General features: G+C 43.6%; 2 protein-coding genes across 4 annotated transcripts in view; one reads left to right on the top strand and one right to left on the bottom strand.

Annotated features, from left to right (window-relative positions):
- LOC106586873 (interferon alpha/beta receptor 1a) overlaps positions 1 to 2,726 on the bottom strand; it is a 36,762-nt gene extending 34,036 nt beyond the window's left edge. Inside the window, exon 1 of the mRNA XM_045707233.1 lies at positions 2,437 to 2,726. The gene's annotated coding sequence lies outside the window, so the exon portion shown is untranslated. The remainder of the gene's footprint in view (positions 1 to 2,436) is intronic.
- A 385-nt stretch (positions 2,727 to 3,111) lies between these two features.
- On the top strand, positions 3,112 to 17,177 carry LOC106586842 (interferon alpha/beta receptor 1a). Of its 3 annotated transcripts, none has more exons than XM_014174554.2 (7): positions 3,112 to 3,380; positions 8,576 to 8,702; positions 9,474 to 9,655; positions 15,328 to 15,488; positions 16,137 to 16,290; positions 16,447 to 16,604; positions 16,756 to 17,177. In XM_014174554.2, the coding sequence occupies exons 1-7, from the start codon at positions 3,329 to 3,331 to the stop codon at positions 17,110 to 17,112; spliced, it is 1,191 nt and encodes a 396-aa protein (XP_014030029.2). In that variant the 5' UTR covers positions 3,112 to 3,328; the 3' UTR covers positions 17,113 to 17,177. The 3 variants fall into 3 exon arrangements, with proteins under 3 accessions (XP_014030029.2, XP_045563242.1, XP_045563241.1); XM_045707286.1 differs by having other exon boundaries at positions 3,155 to 3,274; XM_045707285.1 differs by lacking the exon at positions 3,112 to 3,380 and adding an exon at positions 4,370 to 4,926.
- The last annotated feature ends 2,362 nt before the right edge of the window (positions 17,178 to 19,539 follow it).

Genomic DNA, 19,539 nt, shown 5'->3' with positions numbered 1-19,539 from the left:
CGGTAATAGATCAGTTGTTGTACTACTTGAGAGGCACAGCTAAGTGAGCATACATTTAAATAATTAGCTTTTTATTTTTATTTTACTGGGCCTGCATCTGATGGTCAGTCTCAGCAGAGGGAGAGGGCAGCAGATGGGCTGCCCTCTCAACTTTCCACTGCATTATTTCTGCCTCATGCAGAAATTCATGTTGTTCCTCCTATGAACAGAGAAAGCATACATTTAAATTGCACTTGCTGTCTCGTCCTCTGAATGCTCGGCTATGAAAAGCCAACTGACATTTACCCCCAAGGTACTGACCTGTTGCATCCTCTACTCTACAACCACTGTGATTATTTGCCCCTGCTCAAATCAAATGCGCCAAATACCTTACAGTGAAATGCTTACTTACAAGCCCTTAACCAACAATGCAGTTAAGAAAAACACAAAAAAAATTAAGAAATAAAAGTAACAAATAATTAAAGAGCAGCAGTAAAATAACAATAGCGAGGCTATATACAGGGGGTACCGGTACAGAGTCGATGTGCGGGGGCACAGGTCAGTGCTGGTCATCTATGAACGTTTGTAGATCTTGAAGAACAATCTGGCCTTAATGGCCGTGTACTCTTATAATCTCCACCCAGCACAGCCAGAAGAGGACTGGCCACCCCTCAGAGCCTGGTTCCTCTCTAGGTTCCTGCCTTTCTAGTGAGTTTTTCCCAGCCACTGTGCTTCCACATCTGGACTGTTTGCTGTTTGGGGTTTTAGGCTGGGTTTCTATATAGCACTTTGTGACATCTGATGATGTATGTGATTGATTGATTAAGTGAAATTACTCCATATCAAAAAATTGCCTAGCTAATAATAACGAAAGCCTTTCGATACACTTTCCTACTCATTCATTACAGCTGCAGTTCTGGTGTTGAATTAAAAAGTGTTGACAGTGCTGAGTAAGAACTTAAACTTGAACTCACTAATAAAAACAGAAGGTATTTGCTGTATTCGTTGACAGTCTGTCGGGACTTCGGGAAAAGGACGATGAGGTAGTGGCTGCCACTTTGAGGACTATAATGAGAACTGAATGCCGACACGTATACAAACACAACCTGAACCTAACAGCAGCTCAGCAAGGTAACGCTACAGCTATTCTTGATGCTCTTGAACATTACTTTAAGCCAGCAAAGAACGTTATCTACGAGCGTTATATTTTCGGTTGTTGCAAACAGGAGGACGGGGAGTCCATTGACAGCTTTGTCACTATATTCAGCAAGCCTCTCCTGAATGCCCCGAAATGACTGCAGAGCATGCTATTGGCCCTACAAAACTACAACCTCAAGGTGGTGTATAAGCCAGAGATGTATGTGAGTGACACGCTCAGCAGGGCTACTGCATCAGGCACTCACACACGCGCCATGCATGAACGACACACAGTGTGCAGCTTACAAACAGAGCAATTGGATGTTGAACACATCAACCAGGCTGACTACCTCAATGTCACGGACCAGCGCCTTATACAAATCAGACAGCACACAGACAGGGACGAGCAACTCCAGGCATTGAGGTCTGTCATTCTCATGGGCTGGCCCGACTGCAAGGAAGAAACTGCTTTAGCTGTCAGAGATTATTGGCCAGTCAAAGAGGAGCTCAGTGTTCAAAACGGAGTAATATTCAAGGGTCAGAGAGTCGTTATTCCCCGGTCTCTGCGCCTTGAGATGTTGGCGCGCGTGCACTCAAGTCACATAGGAGGTGAGGCCTGTTACAGACAAGCACGTGACACACTGTATTGGCCAGGAATGCAGAGTGAAATCAAAGACTATGTCAGTAAATGCACAATCTACAATGAATATGCCATTGAGCAACAGAGAGAGACGATGATGTCCCACGAGCTACCGATGCGCCCCTGGCAGATAGTAAGTCTAGATCTCTTCCAGCATAGTGGCAAAGACTTTCTGCTGGTAGTCGATCATTACTCAGACTTCTGGGAGATTGACCTCCTCCCCGACCTCTCAGCAGAGACAACGATCAAACGCAGCAAGGCTCAGTTTGCCCGCTATGGCCAGCCAGATAGGGTAATTTAAGACAATGGACCCCAATTCTCCGGAGTTGAGTTCCGAAAATTTGCTGCAGAATGGGAATTTGAGCACGTCACTTCATCACCACGACACCCAAAAGCTAATGAGAAGGCGGAGTCCGCAGTCAAAATCGCAAAGAACCTCTGCAAAAAAGCTCAGAGAGAGGGCAAAGATGCCTGGAAAGCAACCCTGCAGTAGCGCAATACCCCGACAGAAGGCATGGATAGCAGCCCGGCCCAGCGCCTCATGGCACGGCGCTTAAAAGCAGCTCTGCCAGTAGCCAGCACTCTCCTGGAGCCATGTGTGGTGACAGACGTGCTGGTGAAGCTACGTCACAGAAGACAGGTCTCCAAGTTCATCTATGACAAATCAGCAAAAGACTTACCTGAGCTCAGGGTGGGTGAAACGGTGTGGATGACGCCACTACCAGGGGACCGGACGGGCCTCTGAAGACTCGGATCCTGTGTACAGAAAGTGGCACCACGCTCCTACTTGGTCGAAGTGAATGGATCACTGTACCGTCGTAACAGGGTTGACCTTCGGATTGCTGAGCCAGCACCTACTCAGAACCCTGATGGTCAAAGGGGTCGCATGACAAAAGACAGAACCCCAGCAAGTCACATGGGGCCTGAGGAACTGGGCGAAGAGCCAGGGGATCACAGGTCGGCCGCTCCCTCGCCCATCAATACTCCCCTTAGACAGTCATGTGACACGCCTGTGCGGAAACCCGCAGTCCTCGCAGACAAGCCCCCTGTCTTTTCACGCTGTGGGCGTCTATCCCAGCCACCAAAAATACTTAATCTGTAGGTTTCCCATTAGGGATTGTTGACAGACAGAGATAAAAGTGAAGAGAGTATCAAAATGTGTTAAGTTGTTACCTGAACCAAAAAAAAAAAACTGTTCATGTTGGAAATTATTACTAGGTTTGTTTTGTTAGTGAATTGACACTCCTGTCCTATTTTATAAAAGGGAAGATGTTATGGGTGTAAAATGGCACATTGATGCCATCTGTTGGTAAATGTTAATTACTGCAACTCCAGTGTTTTTACCGGTGTGCTTGAAATACCCGGATGCATTGCAATATACTGAACTAGACTGGTTACTCACATCAATGCCTCTGTCTCGTCATTTAACATTCAAACAGTGATGTCCCTGGAAACGGGACCAAGTCACCTGGCCACAGCAACTAAAGCTGGGAGTGGGAAGATGAACGATCTGTGAAGGTAGTTTGGGAAAAACGTACCGTTGGATTACTTGTTAAATAATCATTATTTATCATGAACGTGGGCTTTGCACTCGTTCTCCTTTGGTCTCTCCCAATAACCAGTGGTAAGTACAGTAACTAGCTAATTTAGTTAGATTTTTTTTTTTTTTTACATATATTTGTAAATCTTTATTTAACTAGGCAAATACACATGGTTAGCATGGTTAATTGCGAGTGTAGCGCAATGCTTGTGCTTCTAGTTCCGACAGTGCAGCAATATCTAATATGTAACCTAACAAATCCACAAGAACTACCTAATACACACATCTAAGTAAAGGAATGGAATAAGAATATATTTATATAAATATATGGATGAGCAATGACAGAGCGGCATAGGCAAGATCCAATAGATGGTATAAAATACAGTATATACATATGAGATGAGTAATGCAAGATATGTAAACATTATTAAAGTGACTAGTGATCCATTTATTAAAGTGGCCATTGATTTAAAGTCTGTATGTAGGCAGCAGCCTGTCTGTGTAACAGTCTGATGGCCTTGAGATATAAACTGTTTTCCAGTCTCTCGGCGGTGTGGTAACTCTAACCCTAGCCTTAAACCGATAGCTACTTTAGGACGAAATTGGGATTAGCTATATAGATGTTGGCCCCGATTTTATATGGATACAATTGTTACGTCTTCGCATCCAATTCACTCTGGAGTGCCAGTGTGCTCTGGACGTTCGGAAATGCAAAGCATTGTCCGTTAATTATATTTGACATTTTAGTCATTTAGCAGACGCTCTTATCCAGAGCGACTTACAGTAGTGAATGCGTACATTTCATACATTTTTTTCTTCTCCGTACGACCCGTACGGAGAAGAAAAAAATGTATGAAATGTTCCCCACGTGGGAATCGAAACCACAACCCTGGCGTTGCAAACACCATGCTCTACCAACTGAGACACACGGGATCATAAATTCAAAGCATTGTCAGATTGTCCGTTCATAAATTCAGATCGCACCCTGGACGCTCTGGTCGAGGAGTAGGGTTGATCAACCGCAGTCAAGCACCCAAGCTAACTGGCTAAAACTACTTTCAGACATAAATACGAGAACACCTCCCTTTGACCATTTTTCTCGCCCTAGAAGAGCTGATTAGGTTGTGTTCATGTGATCTAGAGGGATGGTGACTGTGCTGCTGGCAATAATTTAATGTTTTTTTGCCGAGGTTTACTGACACCGGTCATATTCAACAGGTGTTGAGAGTTTGTAAATTCAACAGTTACTCTGCACTCCGGCACACTCAGACGAGAGCGGAATAGATAGGCACAGTTGGAGTCGGAATGGATAGGCACAGTTGGAGTCGGAATGGATAGGCACAGTTGGAGTCGGAATGGATAGGCACAGTTGGAGTCGGAATGGATAGGCACAGTTGAATTGACGAACGCACAGCTAGTCCTTGACTCCCGGTGCCATTACACAGGGTTAGGATTGGATTCCCACACAGTGCGTGTTTGCGGAAAACAGACGGACTAAATGACCTGTGCTAATTAGCTAGCCATCAGCGTCTCTGAACACCTGTGTTTAAACAGACAGACGCCGAAAATGTGGATTCACTGGGAAAATACTGTCGGCTGCAACTGTGTTCACCTTTTAAAACAGTGTACAGTAAGTATTTATTTTGATGTGATATGCAAGTAAAGGGATTTGTTTCTAGAACCGTACCGCAATTGTTACTCGATTCACGTTTAGATGGAGAATTTGGCTGTTTTGTTTTCGAGAATTTGCGCTTTAAACAAAACCTGTACATTAATTTGTACTAAGGATTAACCAAAATAGACCAGTCTGTCGTTTCCAATGGGCGCAAATGTAATCTGAGTAGGCAGAACAAGCAAGGAGGTGGGCAGAGCCTAACACGCGAGCTAGATTTTATTGGCACGTTCAAGCATGTATTTGCAAAATGGGTTTGGCGACTGCCAGGAGGGTGCTACTTGCCCGATTGCATAGTGCCAACTGTAACGTTTGGAGCAAGAATAATGGGTTGGGCAGTTTTTCATGTTTTGGGCTAGGCCCCTTTAGTTCCAGTGAAGGGAAATCTTAATGATACAATGACATTCTAGACGATTCTGTGCTTCAAACTTTGTGGCAACAATTTGGGGAAGCCCTTTCTTGTTTCGGTATGATAATGCCCCCATGCACAAAATGAGGTCCATTTAGAAATTGTTTGTTGAGATCAGTGTGGAAGAACTTGACTGGCCTGCACAGAGCCCTGACCTCAACCCTATTGAGCACCTTTGGGATGAATTGGAATGCCGACTACGAGCCAGGCCTAATCGCCCAACATCAGTCCCCAACCTCACAAATGCTCTCCTGGCTGGATGGAAGAAAGTCCCTGCAGCAATGTTCCAACATCTAATGGAAAGCCTTCCCAGAAGAGTGGAGGCTGTTATAGCAGCAAACGGGGGACCAACTCCATATTAATGCCCATGATTTTGGAATGAGATGTTTGACAAGCAGGCGTCCATATACTTTTGGCCATGTGGTGTGTATTTTCACATTTCTCATTCATGAGGAAGGATAATGAAAGAAACAAGTACAATTAGACCTTTCAGTTAGTGTTTTTACTGATATCAATTTTTTTTATGAATTAAGTGATTAAAACAATTCTATTACCAAATTGTTAATGTAATTTCTGAGAAATTCCGTAGCGGAATTTCTGCAATTGGAATTTATAGTAGTTACACCATTGTTGGGTTCACAAGTTTGGACAGTAGACTACAGTGAAGTAGAGTACAATAAAGCAGTACAGTACACAGTCGATCACACAAATTGAGTACACTGTACTCTACTGAACTGTACTGTGGTGTACTGTTATGGCCAAACTTGTGAAACATAGATGTCTATGCTTGGTTCAGATTTGGTCCGGACCAACCAAATTTGGTCTTGTTTGGATGCAGAGTTCATTTAAAATAATAGCCAGTGTGTAGAATAATACCTAAGTATACAGAGGAGGATCTTGCATATTTATACCTTTTGTGTATTTACTTGGGTCTACGTTGTCGCTGACGTATTTTATAAGGAGCACATGCGTGTTGAAGTTGAGAAAAATGTAGGCGCACACAAAGAAATTTAGGAGCACAATGCAAAATATTTGCGCTAATATTGCTAGAATTCTTAATTGTTCCAGGCGCACTGGTGCTCCTAAATAAAAAAGGATCCTGGTCACATAGCATAATATTTAGTCGCATATGCGTGTAAAATGGTCGCACTGTAGAGCCCTGCATAGGATACATCACCATGAAGAGAATAACATTCATAATTAGGCGTTTCTGTGTTGTACAGACCAGGGACCCCATGATTAAATTCCGTTACCGCAACTCTGTTACTGGGTGTAAATCCACTTTATTTACTGTAGTTCAATAACCAAAATATATATTTTCAGAGTCAATGTGTCATGTCATAGCTAACGCCCCTTTCTTTCTTTCTGGAGATATCGTTGAATTCGGAGCAAATATTTAAGACTTTTTGGAAAATGTGGAGATGTTTATAAACGATGGGAGATTTTACTGAAATTCTCTTGCCAGACTTTGCATCTGCGCAGTTCTTCCACAACAATTTAGGCAACAGGGATCTCGATCCAGGAGGGAACTGAATGTCTCTACAGTGACCAATAAACTTAATCTTGACATCTAGCCACTTAGCTAGCAAGTTAGCAAACCAAATGCGTAGCTGGAGCCCCTGAGCTGGATATAATTTGACACATGTTAGATTTGTTATAGTTACACTTGGTTTAGCAGGCATCCTGGCTGTGTAGGCTCCCTGCCCGGCCGAACTGAGAAATTGGGGGGAGAAGGGCCTTGGTCAGGGAGGTGACCAAGAACCTGATGGTCAATCTGACAGAAATGCAGAGTTCCTCTGTGGACTGGGAGACTAATCAGGATCAAGGTAAAGATGTACAGAGATTCTTGATGAAAACCTGCTCCAGAGCGCTCAGGACCTCAGACTGGGGCGAAGGTTCACCTTCCAACAAGACAACGACCCTAAGCACACAGCCAAAACAACGCAGGAGTGGCTTCGGGACAACTCTCTGAATGTCCTTCAGTGGCCCAGCCAGACGCCGGACTTGAACATGATCAAACATCTCTGGAAAGACTTGAAAATACCTGTGCAGTGACGTTCCCCATCCATCCTGACAGAGCTTGAGAGGATCTGCAGAGAAGAATGGGAGAAACTCCCCAAATACAGGTGTGCCAAACTTGTAGCGTCATACCCAAGAAGACTCGGGGCTGTTATCGCTTCCAAAGGTCCTTCAACAAAGTACTGAGTAAATGGTCTGAATCATTATGTAAATGTGATATTTCAGTTTTGGATTTTTAATGCATTTCAAAACTATTTTTGTTTTGTCATAATTGTGTGTAGATTGCGGGGGGAAAATCTATTTTATCAATTTTAGAATAAGGCTGTGAACAAAATGTGGGAAAGTCAAGGGGTCTGAACACTTTCCGAATGCAATGTATAATGTCAATTTCTATGTCTAGGTGGATCATATCATTAAAAGTACCAAAGCCCACTCTGGAAATTTGACATGTTTGAAAAAGTGTATATTGTTACAAACAATATGCCAAAAAATAAGCTAAATCAAAAAGTGTAGGACATTATTTTTTAATGTTGAATAAATTAATGTGGAAGTTATTTCAGAGTCTAGACATACTCCATATTTGAGAGAACACTATAAGGAGTTATAATGACACCAAGATGTCTATCGTGTTACGGTTTACAGATCATTAGGGTCTTATAAGAGGTCTTAAATGGCCATTTTTAATCCTGATTTTCAAAAAAATTATTGCTACAAAGGTAAAAAGCATGTTTAACATCCTTCCACCCAATGCAGTTCTTATGTGAGAATTACAAGAACATTCTGAGATACTGAAAATATTTCTCGATGGCGTGGAATCGCCCAATAGAAGCGCTGGATAGCTAGTGAGGTCAATGTCATTGTTGCCAGTCTATTGTTTCTTTCTCACCACAGGGGTGTGTTTGCGTCTCTTGGTCTTCAGAGATTTTAAATATTGGATAAATTCCTCTTTTTTATTTTTTATATTTCATGTCCACAGGACATGTGAATTGGTGGTTGGCTGTGAAGTAGTGATGAAATACACAGCCTAAAGTATGCAAATGTTTAGGCTATTTTAACTTATGTTGTTGCCAAATCAGTTGATTATATCCATCTCCCATCATATAACATGTAATCAACACGGTGCCAAACAGTGAAGAACTTCTCAATGACCCGGTCTGCCTGTCTTACTCTCTGTTCCAGTGCTTGCAGAGCTGCCTCAACCTCAGAACCTGACTCTGCTCACCCTGAACACACAGTACGTACTGACATGGGACTGGGACCAGACGACCACAGGCAACGCTGTTACCTTCACTGTAGAGTACATGGCGTAAGTCACCAGATGCACGCACACCACCCCCGCATACCCCTCCTACATGTCACATATGATACCATATTTCACCTCCCCCTCCTACATGTCACATATGATACCATATTTCACCTCCCCCCTTCCTACATGTCACATATGATACCATATTTCACCTCCCCCTCCTACATGTCACACATGATACCATATTTCACCTCCCCCTCCTACATGTCACACATGATACCATATTTCACCTCCCCCTTCTACATGTCACACATGATACCATATTTCACCTCCCCCTTCTACATGTCACACATGATACCATATTTCACCTCCCCCTCCTACATGTCACACATGATACCATATTTCACCTCCCCCGCCTACATGTCACATATGATACCATATTTCACCTCCCCCTCCTACATGTCACATATGATACCATATTTCACCTCCCCCTCCTACATGTCACATATGATACCATATTTCACCTCCCCCTCCTACATGTCACATATGATACCATATTTCACCTCCCCCTCCTACATGTCACATACTGTACCGTATTTCACCTCCCCCTCCTACATGTCACGTATGATACCATATTTCACCTCCCCCTCCTACATGTCACGTATGATACCATATTTCACCTCCCCCTCCTACATGTCACACATGATACCGTATTTCACCTCCTACACCCAAACAGTGACTTGTCTGTTTTATTTTACCACTGAGAGTCATGATCTGGTATTAGGCCAAGACTGCCTCTCATCACTGACCCTCTCGCTCGCTCCCCAACAGGAAGTACAAGATGAAGATGAAGAAGGACTGGAGCCTTGTGTGTGACAGGACCACACACACCCGCTGTGATTTCACAGGGTCTAATCTGACCTACATAGGAACGTACATGCTCCGAGTCCGAGCCAGCGCAGACGGAGTCAACTCACACTGGGTCTGCATAGAGTTCTGCCCTGATAAAAACGGTGAGAGAGGAATGGGAGAAGGCACACAGACTTGGGCACAGATGAAAAATAAACTAAATTAGAGGAGAAAATAAACACAGTTGCAAACAGTCACATTTAAACACCGCCACACACCAACAGAAACACGCTCACAGCCACACACACACACACACACACAGCCACACACACACACACACACACACACAGCCACACGGGTGTGTTTGAGCTTTCAGAAGTTGTAAAGGCACTCAAATCTATTTTTCTTAAGAAAGCGGCTGGCCCGGATTAATTTAACCCTCATTTTTCAAATAATGGGTGCAGAGATTATTGCTGACCCTCTCACTCATATATTAAATCTTTCATTGGCGAGTAATAACATTCCTAAAGTCTGGAAAGCAGCCTACGTCACGCCTTTACAAAAGGGTGGAGATGACTATCGTCCCATATCTAAACTGTCTGCACATGCAAATGTTTTGGAAAAAACTGAGTTATGAGTTTACCTCAATTCCAGTCGGGTTTTAGAGCCAAGTATACTGCCCTACCAAGCAAAAAGGCAGTAACTGCTCATAGCGTGGAACTGAGGAAAAAGGGCATTCATTTACCTTGGTTTCACAGTAACTGTATGCAGTTACTGCTAACATGACCCCCATTTTCACCAAAACACAAAATCGAGGCAGAATACTTGTCCACATGATTAAGCATGTATTTAATGTAGCAAAAATGACTAACTTATTTTCGATCAAATGAGCAATTACTTCCTTTTTGCTTGGTAGGGCAGTATAGTACAATTACTGCAGTAAGGTTGTTGGTGGTTTTCTAGATGCTCACTTTTTATCGCCTTGTCAAAGGCCTTTGACACCGTTGTATAGACTAAATAAAAGTTGGTTTAAGTGTCGATGCATTGTATTGGTTCCAAAACTACCTTTCTGACAGAACAGTGTGTAGCACAGCAGGGTATGGAATCTGAGTTTTGAAGGCTTATGAAAGGAGTTCCCCAGAGCTCAACTTTAGGTCCGATCCTTTTTACACTGTATATAAATGATATAGGGAAGACTGTTGACTCTGCAAATCTCCATCTGTATGCTGATGACACAATGATTTATTCTTGCGCATCTAATATTGAGATTGCTTTTCAGGACTTATAGTTGGCTTTTGATGTTATTCAGAGGCATCTTTTCAAATTGAAACTTGTGCTTGTGCTTTTTCTTTTCTTAAAGTAAACAGATGGAGTCACTCAGAGTTTTAACTATGAAAGGCCAGCAAATTGATATGGTCACCTCCTATAAGTATCTTGGGAATTAGTTAGAAGAACATTTTTAAACGGCACATTGATAACCTTGACGAAGAAACTGAAGTTGAAATTGGGTTTCTATTTTAGGAACAAATCTGGCTTTTCAATGTCTGTCAAAGGATCTTGTTCAAAGCACTTTATCAGTCCTCAATTTATGGTGATATTGTCTATATGCAGACCTCCACAAGTACCTTACACTGAGTCCAGAGTTTATCATGATGCTTTAAGATTCATTACAAATGCTACATCAATTACCCATGGTGCAATGTATCTGTCTCTCCACCAGGAGGCTAAAGCACTGGTACACTTTTGTGAACAAGGTATTGATAGGACAACTACCTTTTTGTATCTCTGTTTTGTCACTGACCAGATCAGTCACTCAATACAGTCTTCTTTCACAGTCACTGCTGTCCTTGTCTGTTCTTAAGGCTAGAACTGAGATGGGGAAAGCAATAAATATCACATACTGCCTTCATCCTGGAATATGCTTCCAAAGATATTAAAGTTATGGGGGTTAGTGTCTTTGCCTGTTTTAAGACGCTGATCGATGACATTGTTTGTGATAGCTGCAGTTGTTTCTAATCTTCAAATGTATCTGTAACTTGTGACACTTAAGCTGTGTTCGAATACTCATACTAAACATACTATTTTTGATGTACATGCTTATTGGGCATAGTATGGATTTTTATTTAACCTTTTATTAACCAGGGAAGTCGGTTAAGAACAAATTCTTATTTACAATGACGGCCTACCAAAAGGCCTCCTGCGGGGACAGGGGCCTGGGATTAAAAATAAATACAATATAAATATAGGACAAAACACACATCATGACAAGAGGGACAACACTACATAAAGAGAGACCTAAGATGACAACATAGCAACACATGACAACACGGCATGGTGGCAACAAAACAAAAACAACATGGTAGCAACACAAAACATGGTACACAGATTATTGGGCACAGACAACAGCACAAATGGCAAGAAGGTTGAGACAACAATACATCACACAAAGCCACAGCCACAACTGTCAGTAAGAGTGCCCATGATTGAGTCTTTGAATGAAGAGCTTAAGATAACTGTCCAGTTTGACTGTTTGTTGCAGCTCGTTCCAGTCACTAGCTGCAGCGAACTGAAAAGAGTGACCCAGGGATGTGTGTGCTTTGGGGACCTTTAACAGAATGTGACTGGCAGAACAGGTGTTGTATGTGGAGGATGAGGGCTGCAGTAGATATCTCGGATAGGGGGGGGAGTGAGGCCTAAGAGGGTTTTATAAATAAGCATCAACAAGTAGGTCTTGTGACGGGTAAACAGAGATGACCAGTTTACAGAGGAGTGCAGTGATGTGTCCTATAAGGAGCATTGGTGGCAAATCTGATGGCTGAATGGTAAAGAACATCTAGCCGCTCGAGCACCCTTACCTGCCGATCTATAAATTATGTCTCCGTGATCTAGCATGGGTAGGATGGTCATCTGAATCAGGGTTAGTTTGGCAGCTGGGGTGAAAGAGGAGTGATTACGATAGAGGAAACCAAGTCTAGATTTAGCTTTAGCCTGCAGCTTTGATATGTGCAGAGAGAAGGACAGTGCACTGTCTAGCCATACTCCCAAGTACTTGTATGAAGTGACTACCTCAAGCTCTGCCCCTCTTCCCACCGGTGTGATTACTACCTCTGAGGGTTTATTCTTCTTACAAACCACATTACCTTTTTGTTCTGAACACCTCCAAAACAAGGTTAAGGGTAGAGAAAGCCTGTTGGGCACTAAGAAAGCTTTGTTGTAGAGCATTAACACAAAATCCGGGGAGGGGCCAGCTGAGTATAAGACTATCATCTGCATATAAATGGATGAGAGAGCTTCCTTCAGCCTGAACTATTTTGTTGATGTAAATTGAGAAGAGCGTGGGGCCTAGGATTGAGCCTTGGTGTACTCCCTTGGTGACAGTCAGTGGCTGAGACCGCAGATGTTCTGACTTTATACACTGCACTCTTTGAGAGGTAGTTAGCAAACCAGGCCAAAGACCCCTCAGAGACACCAATCCTCCTTAGCCGGCTCACAAGAATGGAATGGTCTACCGTATCAAAAGCTTTGGCCAAGTCAATAAAAGTAGCAGCACAATATTGCTTAGAATCAAGGGCAATGGTGACATCATTTAGTACCTTTTTAAGGTTGCAGTGACGCATCAATAACCTGAGCAGAAAACATTGCATACCTGTGAGAATACTATAGACATCAAGAAAGCCAGTCAGTTGATTATTGACAAGTTTTTCCATGACTTTGAGAAACAGGGCAAAATAGAAATTGGCCTATAACAGTTAGAATCAGCTTGATCTCCCCCTTTTTAAATAAAGGATGAACTGTGGCTCCCATCAACGCAATGGGGGAACCCCCCCCCCCAGAAAGGAGATACAGGCTTGGTAATGATAGGGGTAAGAACATGTTTTAAGAAGACATGGTCTAATCCATCTGACTCAATGTTTTTTTGGGGTCAAGTTTAAGGAATTCCTTTAGCGCCTCGGACTTAGTGACTGCCTGCAGGGAGAAACTTTGTAGCGGGGCAGGGGAAAAAGAGGGAGAAGCATCGGGGATAGTCGCATTAGAAGGGGTGGGAGATGAGGAAATGTTGGACGGGCAAGGAGGCATGGCTGAGTCAAATAGGAATCCTGACTTAATGAAATGGTGATTTAAAAAGCTCAGCCATGTTCTTGTCAGTAACAACCACATAATCAACATTAAGGGACGGGCAGCTGTGAGGAGGCGGATTCATTCTCCAGGTCTTTAACCGTTTTCCAGAACTTCTTGGGGTTAGACCCACAGAGAGAACTGCTCCTTAAAGTAACTAACCCTCGCCTTCCGGATAGCCTGAGTGCACTTATTTCTCATTTACCTGAACGATAGTCAGTCAGCCTGAGTATGCATGTGCCGAGTCTTTCGCCAAATGCAATTCTTGAGGTGGAGTAACTCTGCAAGATCACGGTCGCACCAGGGGCTAAATCTTTTTTTAATTCTAATTTTCTTTATGGGGGTGCGTTTGTTAACAATACCATTGAAAATATCAAAAAAGAAGGTCCAAGCGCCTTCGACAGAGGGGATCAAGCTGTCTCTATCCCATTTTACTGATATAGTTAGTATGACAATTCACGGATGTTGTCCTAAATTTGACAAAGTACGAAGTATACACGCAGAGGACACTATTTCCGTACTTTAGGGCCCATAATGCAATTCCTCAAATGGGGTGTGGCTTCACAACATTTTCAGATTTGCAGCAAATATGCAGCCGAAGTCCATGAGAGCGGATACAAATTCATTGCTTTAACTATTTATGACAAATGTTGAGCAATGTAATGACTTTTCAAATAAGTTACGTTATGTTGGCTGACAATTTGTTAGCTACGCTATCCTCACGAACCACATAGCATATTACAGCCGTATGTACCGGTATGTTAGCTAGCTACCTAACATTAGTTGGCTACTAATACATCGGACTTGCCAGTATATCAACTATATGCTATCTAACTTAGCTAAGTGGTGTAGTCTCAATGGACATTGTTAATTCGCTCTGGCGATCTTAAAAAAATAAAATAATAATAAAGCGTGATTAAATTGTTTCCAGCAGCACAGTTTCAGTTACCAACACTCTAGATAACATGAAACCAGCCTAACCAGCTCTGCTAGGGCAAGTACAATGGTCAGAGTGAAGTGTCTAATTTGTGTCTGGATGTAGCTAGCAAGCTAGCCAACATTAGGCTGTTACAACGGCAGCTAAGCACCCAAGCTGTGGTCAGAACACTTGGATCAACCCTAGTCCTCAGCCAGAGCATCCAGTGTGCGCTCTGAACGCTTATGAACAGATAATCTGACAGCACTCTGAATTTAGGACCGCCCAAAGCGTGCTCTGGCACTCCCAGATTGAATTTACGAACACGCCCAAAGTCAGCATCAACTTCCGGGATAGACGGGTGAAGCACTAGTACGCTCAACTGAAAGAATACCATTTAGTTTACAGTATAATAAAATGAACTAATAGTATGTAGTGTATATACTCCTTAAATATGTAGTATACAGTATGTTAGTATGGGTATTTGAACACAGCATTTGTCTTTTGTATTTTTCTCCAATATTTTCTGAACACGCTGCAATTTCCCTGTTTTGCCTTCTTGCCAGGTCGCCCTAGCACAATAGGCTTTCAACCTCAATGGGTCTTACCTGGTTAAATAAAATGAAAATATAACACGCACAGCCACATGCCAACACGCACAGCCACCCTCACACACAACTAGCACAGAGACCGTTAATCTGTCCTTCACCAATAATCATTCCCAGGACTCTGGAGTTGCCTGTATGGTAACTATTGATTATTAGTGAGTTTATTTTGGTCTTATCTGTTCTTCCCCCTGTCTAGCTTTGTTGGGCCCACCGCCCAGGGTGGAGCTGGCTCCTGCGGGGAACCAGCTGAATGTGACCATCTCTGATCCCCTGACCAGCACCCAGGGCTCCATGAAGAAACACGTCATCTCCCTGTACTACCGCATCCTGTACTGGAGTCTCTCTGATGACCCTCAGGTACTGGCACAACCTTCTGCCTTTTTCTATGGCCTCTAAAGACTCCTGGGCCTCCCCTCAGTAACCCTGGGACTGCTATCACCTGGGCCTCCCCTCAGTAACCCTGGGACTGCTATCACCTGGGCCTCCCCTCAGTAACCCTGGGACTGCTATAAAACACCAGAAGCTACAACATGTTGTAACACTCTAAACAAGAAACTTAAAGATAGGAAAACAAGTGTGTTCTAATGGGGTTTTCAATGCAGGGAACTGGTTGGTGCTCTGTATTCTAGAAGGTTTTGAAGTGTTCTATATTCAGATGAAATGCAAAGTTGTTGTTCTATGTTCTCTGGAACTCTTCCAGTTTAAACATCAATAACCCATCTGCTGTGTCCCTGTGTTACACCAGAGCAGATAGATATGATTTCTATATCATCTCTATATCCCAAACCTTTCCTGGTGTACCCCCAACCGTTCCACTCTTGTGATGCATTCAGGACGAGCACATCTGATTGAACTTGTAAAGGGCTTGATGATGAGTTCACCACTAGAATCCCATGTGCTGCTACTGGAATGGGTGAAGTAAGTGGAACGGCTGGGGGTAGTGCAAGACAGGGCAGCGTATCCCAACCCTGTCTGATTTATAACGTGTTCTTATTGGATGTTCAGGGTCTGAAGCCTAAAGTGGTGGACTCTAGCAACAACCTGGTGATGCTGCCTGAGCAGGAGGCCTGGACGTGGTACTGTGTCATAATCCAGTCTCGCTACGACTACTACAACAAGACTAGCGGCTACACAGAACCCCAGTGCATGCAGACAGAGGGTAGGAATGAACACTTCACACTAAAGACTTGGAGATTGGTTTCTGAATTGCTTGACAAATTACCTACCTGTATATTGTGTGTGTGTAGAGATGCCAGAGAGCGTGTTTTACAGGATCATTTACATAATAAGTCCACTAAAGTGTGACTGTCCTCAGGTGACACCCCGTACGGGCAGATCTTCCTGTACTTCCTGGTCTCCATGGTGGTGTGTTTCCTGCTCGTGTTGCTTCCCTCCTACGCCTTCTTCAGGTTCTACAGAGTCCTCAAAAACACCTTTTACCCCTCTATCCAGCTGCCTGCACACATCCAGGAGGTACGCCCCACAAACGCTTACTCAACAGTAAACAGCATAACAGTAATATCCAGGTGTACTGTCCATCCTCTTGGTTGGTGGGTGTATCTGTGTGTTTAAGAGTGGTTGGGATTAAGCAATGACGACCATTTTCTCTTCCTCTCCCCCCCAGTACCTCTGTGACTCCTCCCCCGGCTCCGACATGCCCCGCCTCCTCACTGCTGATTCAGAGGCAGAGCTGTGCTGTGATAAGCTGACCATATGTCCTGAGGTGGTGCTACTGGAGATACACCTCCCTCCTCCCCTCACAGCGCCCCCCTCAGAGCTGGAGCAGGACAGCGGCAGGCACATCCGCCAGGACAGCGGAGACTCTGGGATCCACTCCACAGAGGGAGGCTCCGCCCAGCAGGGTTGTAGTGGTAGGGAGCCAATCAGGACAGACCAGGAAGTGGACTCCTGGCAGACACTGGCGCAGGTCAAGATGGAGGAGATGGGGAGAGACGTCATCATGAAAGTCCAATATTTTTGAAAACTTGTTTGTTGACATGTTTAACATTTTGGGAATATCAACTGACTATTAAATACCTAAATATTTTTGGGGTGGATTCTTTTATTTCAGCAGCACTGACAGGATGGCATGTTATTCATGTGATTCCGGTCTTTTAGTATACCAGTACACTGTCAGCTGCCTGGGTTGGTCTGGGAATCCCATGTTGCTGTGTCTTTTTTAAGGGTGTAGAAACAAGCTTAAAAGTGTCAGATTTGGTATGGGGGCCCATTAACTTTAAGATGTCTAAAAGACCCCTGTCATGACGTTGGCCTGTGGGTAAGGTTTATGACCCCCCCCCCCCATAAATGCCTTTCTCCCTTCCCCTCTCTCTCTGACTCTACTGAAGGACTCTTGAATAGCCTTTGATGTTCCCAGACTCTCTATGTTTAACAAACAAGTGGGGGGAAAGGAACCATATTTCGGTAATAGAACCAGTTGAAAATATGCGTTGGTACTTAATGAATATGGATGTCAGTTTGGTTGTCATCTGAGACATTATGACTGATGACAGGATGACAAACTGTATCCGGGAAAGTCTACACATTCTAGTTATCAGATTCACATGGAATTGTTGTGTAATTTAAATGTTTGATATTGAAACTATTTGTGAGAAGATTAAATGTAATTTTAGCTTCCAAATGAGAGAATTGGGTTTTCATAAGGTTAGAGCCCTGCTCAATCAGTGTCCCACCCCTGTGAAGAGACATGGGTTATAAACTATGAAACACACCCTTCTCTCCCTCCACTATATAAGCCCTTGACGAAAATGTAACCTCCTGTTCCGAGTACGTGAGGTCTGCAGCCTCTGCGTTAAAAGGACTCAGATAATAAGCTGTCCCGGGTACATTAGGGCGACGGTCCGATGTCAGAAGGATTCAGATAATAAGCTGTTCCGAGGATGTGAGGATGATGGTTCCACGTTAAAAGGACTAACATGTCAAGTACACAACGAAGCCAACCTCAGCGTGAGCTTTGGTTGTGAATGGTATGAACTTTGAACTCTTATTCACTAAAGAAGTGAGAGATCCTAGCCGTTGACTTAGCAACAGCAGCTGTAAACGTGGGCTAAGAAAAGACGGACGACGTACCCAGTCTAACACACAACGAAGATACTACAACGTATCCAATTTACCACCAGAGACATTCTTCTGAGGACAGGAAGATCTCTGTTGGCCAACACCGCCAGCATCTACGACCAACCTACCGAAGCGCAGCTCAGACTAAATATTTATTGCATTTTCCTTTTCCAAATGGGCGGTAATTTAGAATGCATAAGATACTGTATTTACGATAGCACAGCTTCTCCCTTTGTTCCTCAGTCTTCCCGCTCTTTCATTCAAGCCCAACCCCCTCTCTTTGTGTAACACGCCTCATACAGGTTCTGTCCACCAGGGACATTTTCTGTATGACATAATTTGTATTCTGTGTATATGTAATTCTGTGTGATTAGTTAGGTATTTAGCAAATAAATAATTAAACCCAATTTTGTATTGCTGATTCAACATGTTAGCCAGGGTTCGTGAAGATAACCAAGAATTTACAACTTTCAGATGAGACTGAAATAAGGTGACGATTAATATTGACTGCTATTGATGTAAAATATTACTAGGTCTTTAAGAGTTTATTCGGAAGATAACAGCTCTATAAACACTCTTCCGTGGTGCCCCGACTTTGTAGTTAATTACATTTACATGATTAGCTCAATCGGGTATTATAAATGACAGAAAAAGGATTTTATAAAATAGCATGTCATATCACTTAATCCGGCATAGCCAAAGACACGACACCCAAGTCCACCTTTCTTTTCTATGACTTGGGTATAGAAGCTGTTCAGGGTCTTGTTGGTTCTAGACTTGGTGCACTGTGGTTGCTCGAGTCTTTCACAACGTTAGCAATGTGGGGACTTGCTCTTGACACAGCCTTGTATAGTGGTCCTGGATGACAGGGAGTACACACCCCGCGTTGTAGCGCTTGGCGGTCGGGTGCCTTGTAGTTGCCGTTCCAAGCGGTAATGCAGCCAGTCAAGACGCTTTCGATGGTGCAGATGTAGAACAGCCTCCTGAGGTGTAGAGGCGCCGTCATGCCCTCTTCTCAACTGTGTGTATGGACCTTAAGTTATTAGTGGTTTGGACACTGAGGAACTTGAAGCTCTCGACCGGCTTCACTACTGCCCCATTGATGTGGATGGGGGCGTGTGTTCGCCTCTAGTCCACGATCAGCTCCTGTGTCTTGCTGACGTTGAGGGAGAGGTTGTTGTCCTGGCACCACACTACCAGGTTTCTGAACTCCACCTTATAGGCTGCATCTTCGTCCTAAGTGATAAGTCCTACCACCGTTGGGTCATCAGCAAACTTGGTGTTGGACTCGTGCGCGGCCACGCAGTCATGGGTGAACAGGGAATACACG

The sequence above is a fragment of the Salmo salar genome, chromosome ssa25 (assembly GCF_905237065.1).
Source record: "Salmo salar chromosome ssa25, Ssal_v3.1, whole genome shotgun sequence".
Taxonomy (NCBI): Eukaryota; Metazoa; Chordata; class Actinopteri; order Salmoniformes; family Salmonidae; genus Salmo; species Salmo salar.
This window is presented reverse-complemented; position numbering and strand designations above follow the sequence as displayed.

Bases quoted from the DNA above. Each gene is read 5' to 3' on its own strand.
- LOC106586842 (XM_014174554.2), top strand. From the start codon at position 3,329: ATGAACGTGGGCTTTGCACTCGTTCTCCTTTGGTCTCTCCCAATAACC. The intron at 3,381-8,575 runs GTAAGTACAGTA...TCTCTGTTCCAG, and splicing joins GTCTCTCCCAATAACCAGTG to TGCTTGCAGAGCTGCCTCAA. The intron at 15,489-16,136 runs GTACTGGCACAA...TTGGATGTTCAG, and splicing joins GTCTCTCTGATGACCCTCAG to GGTCTGAAGCCTAAAGTGGT.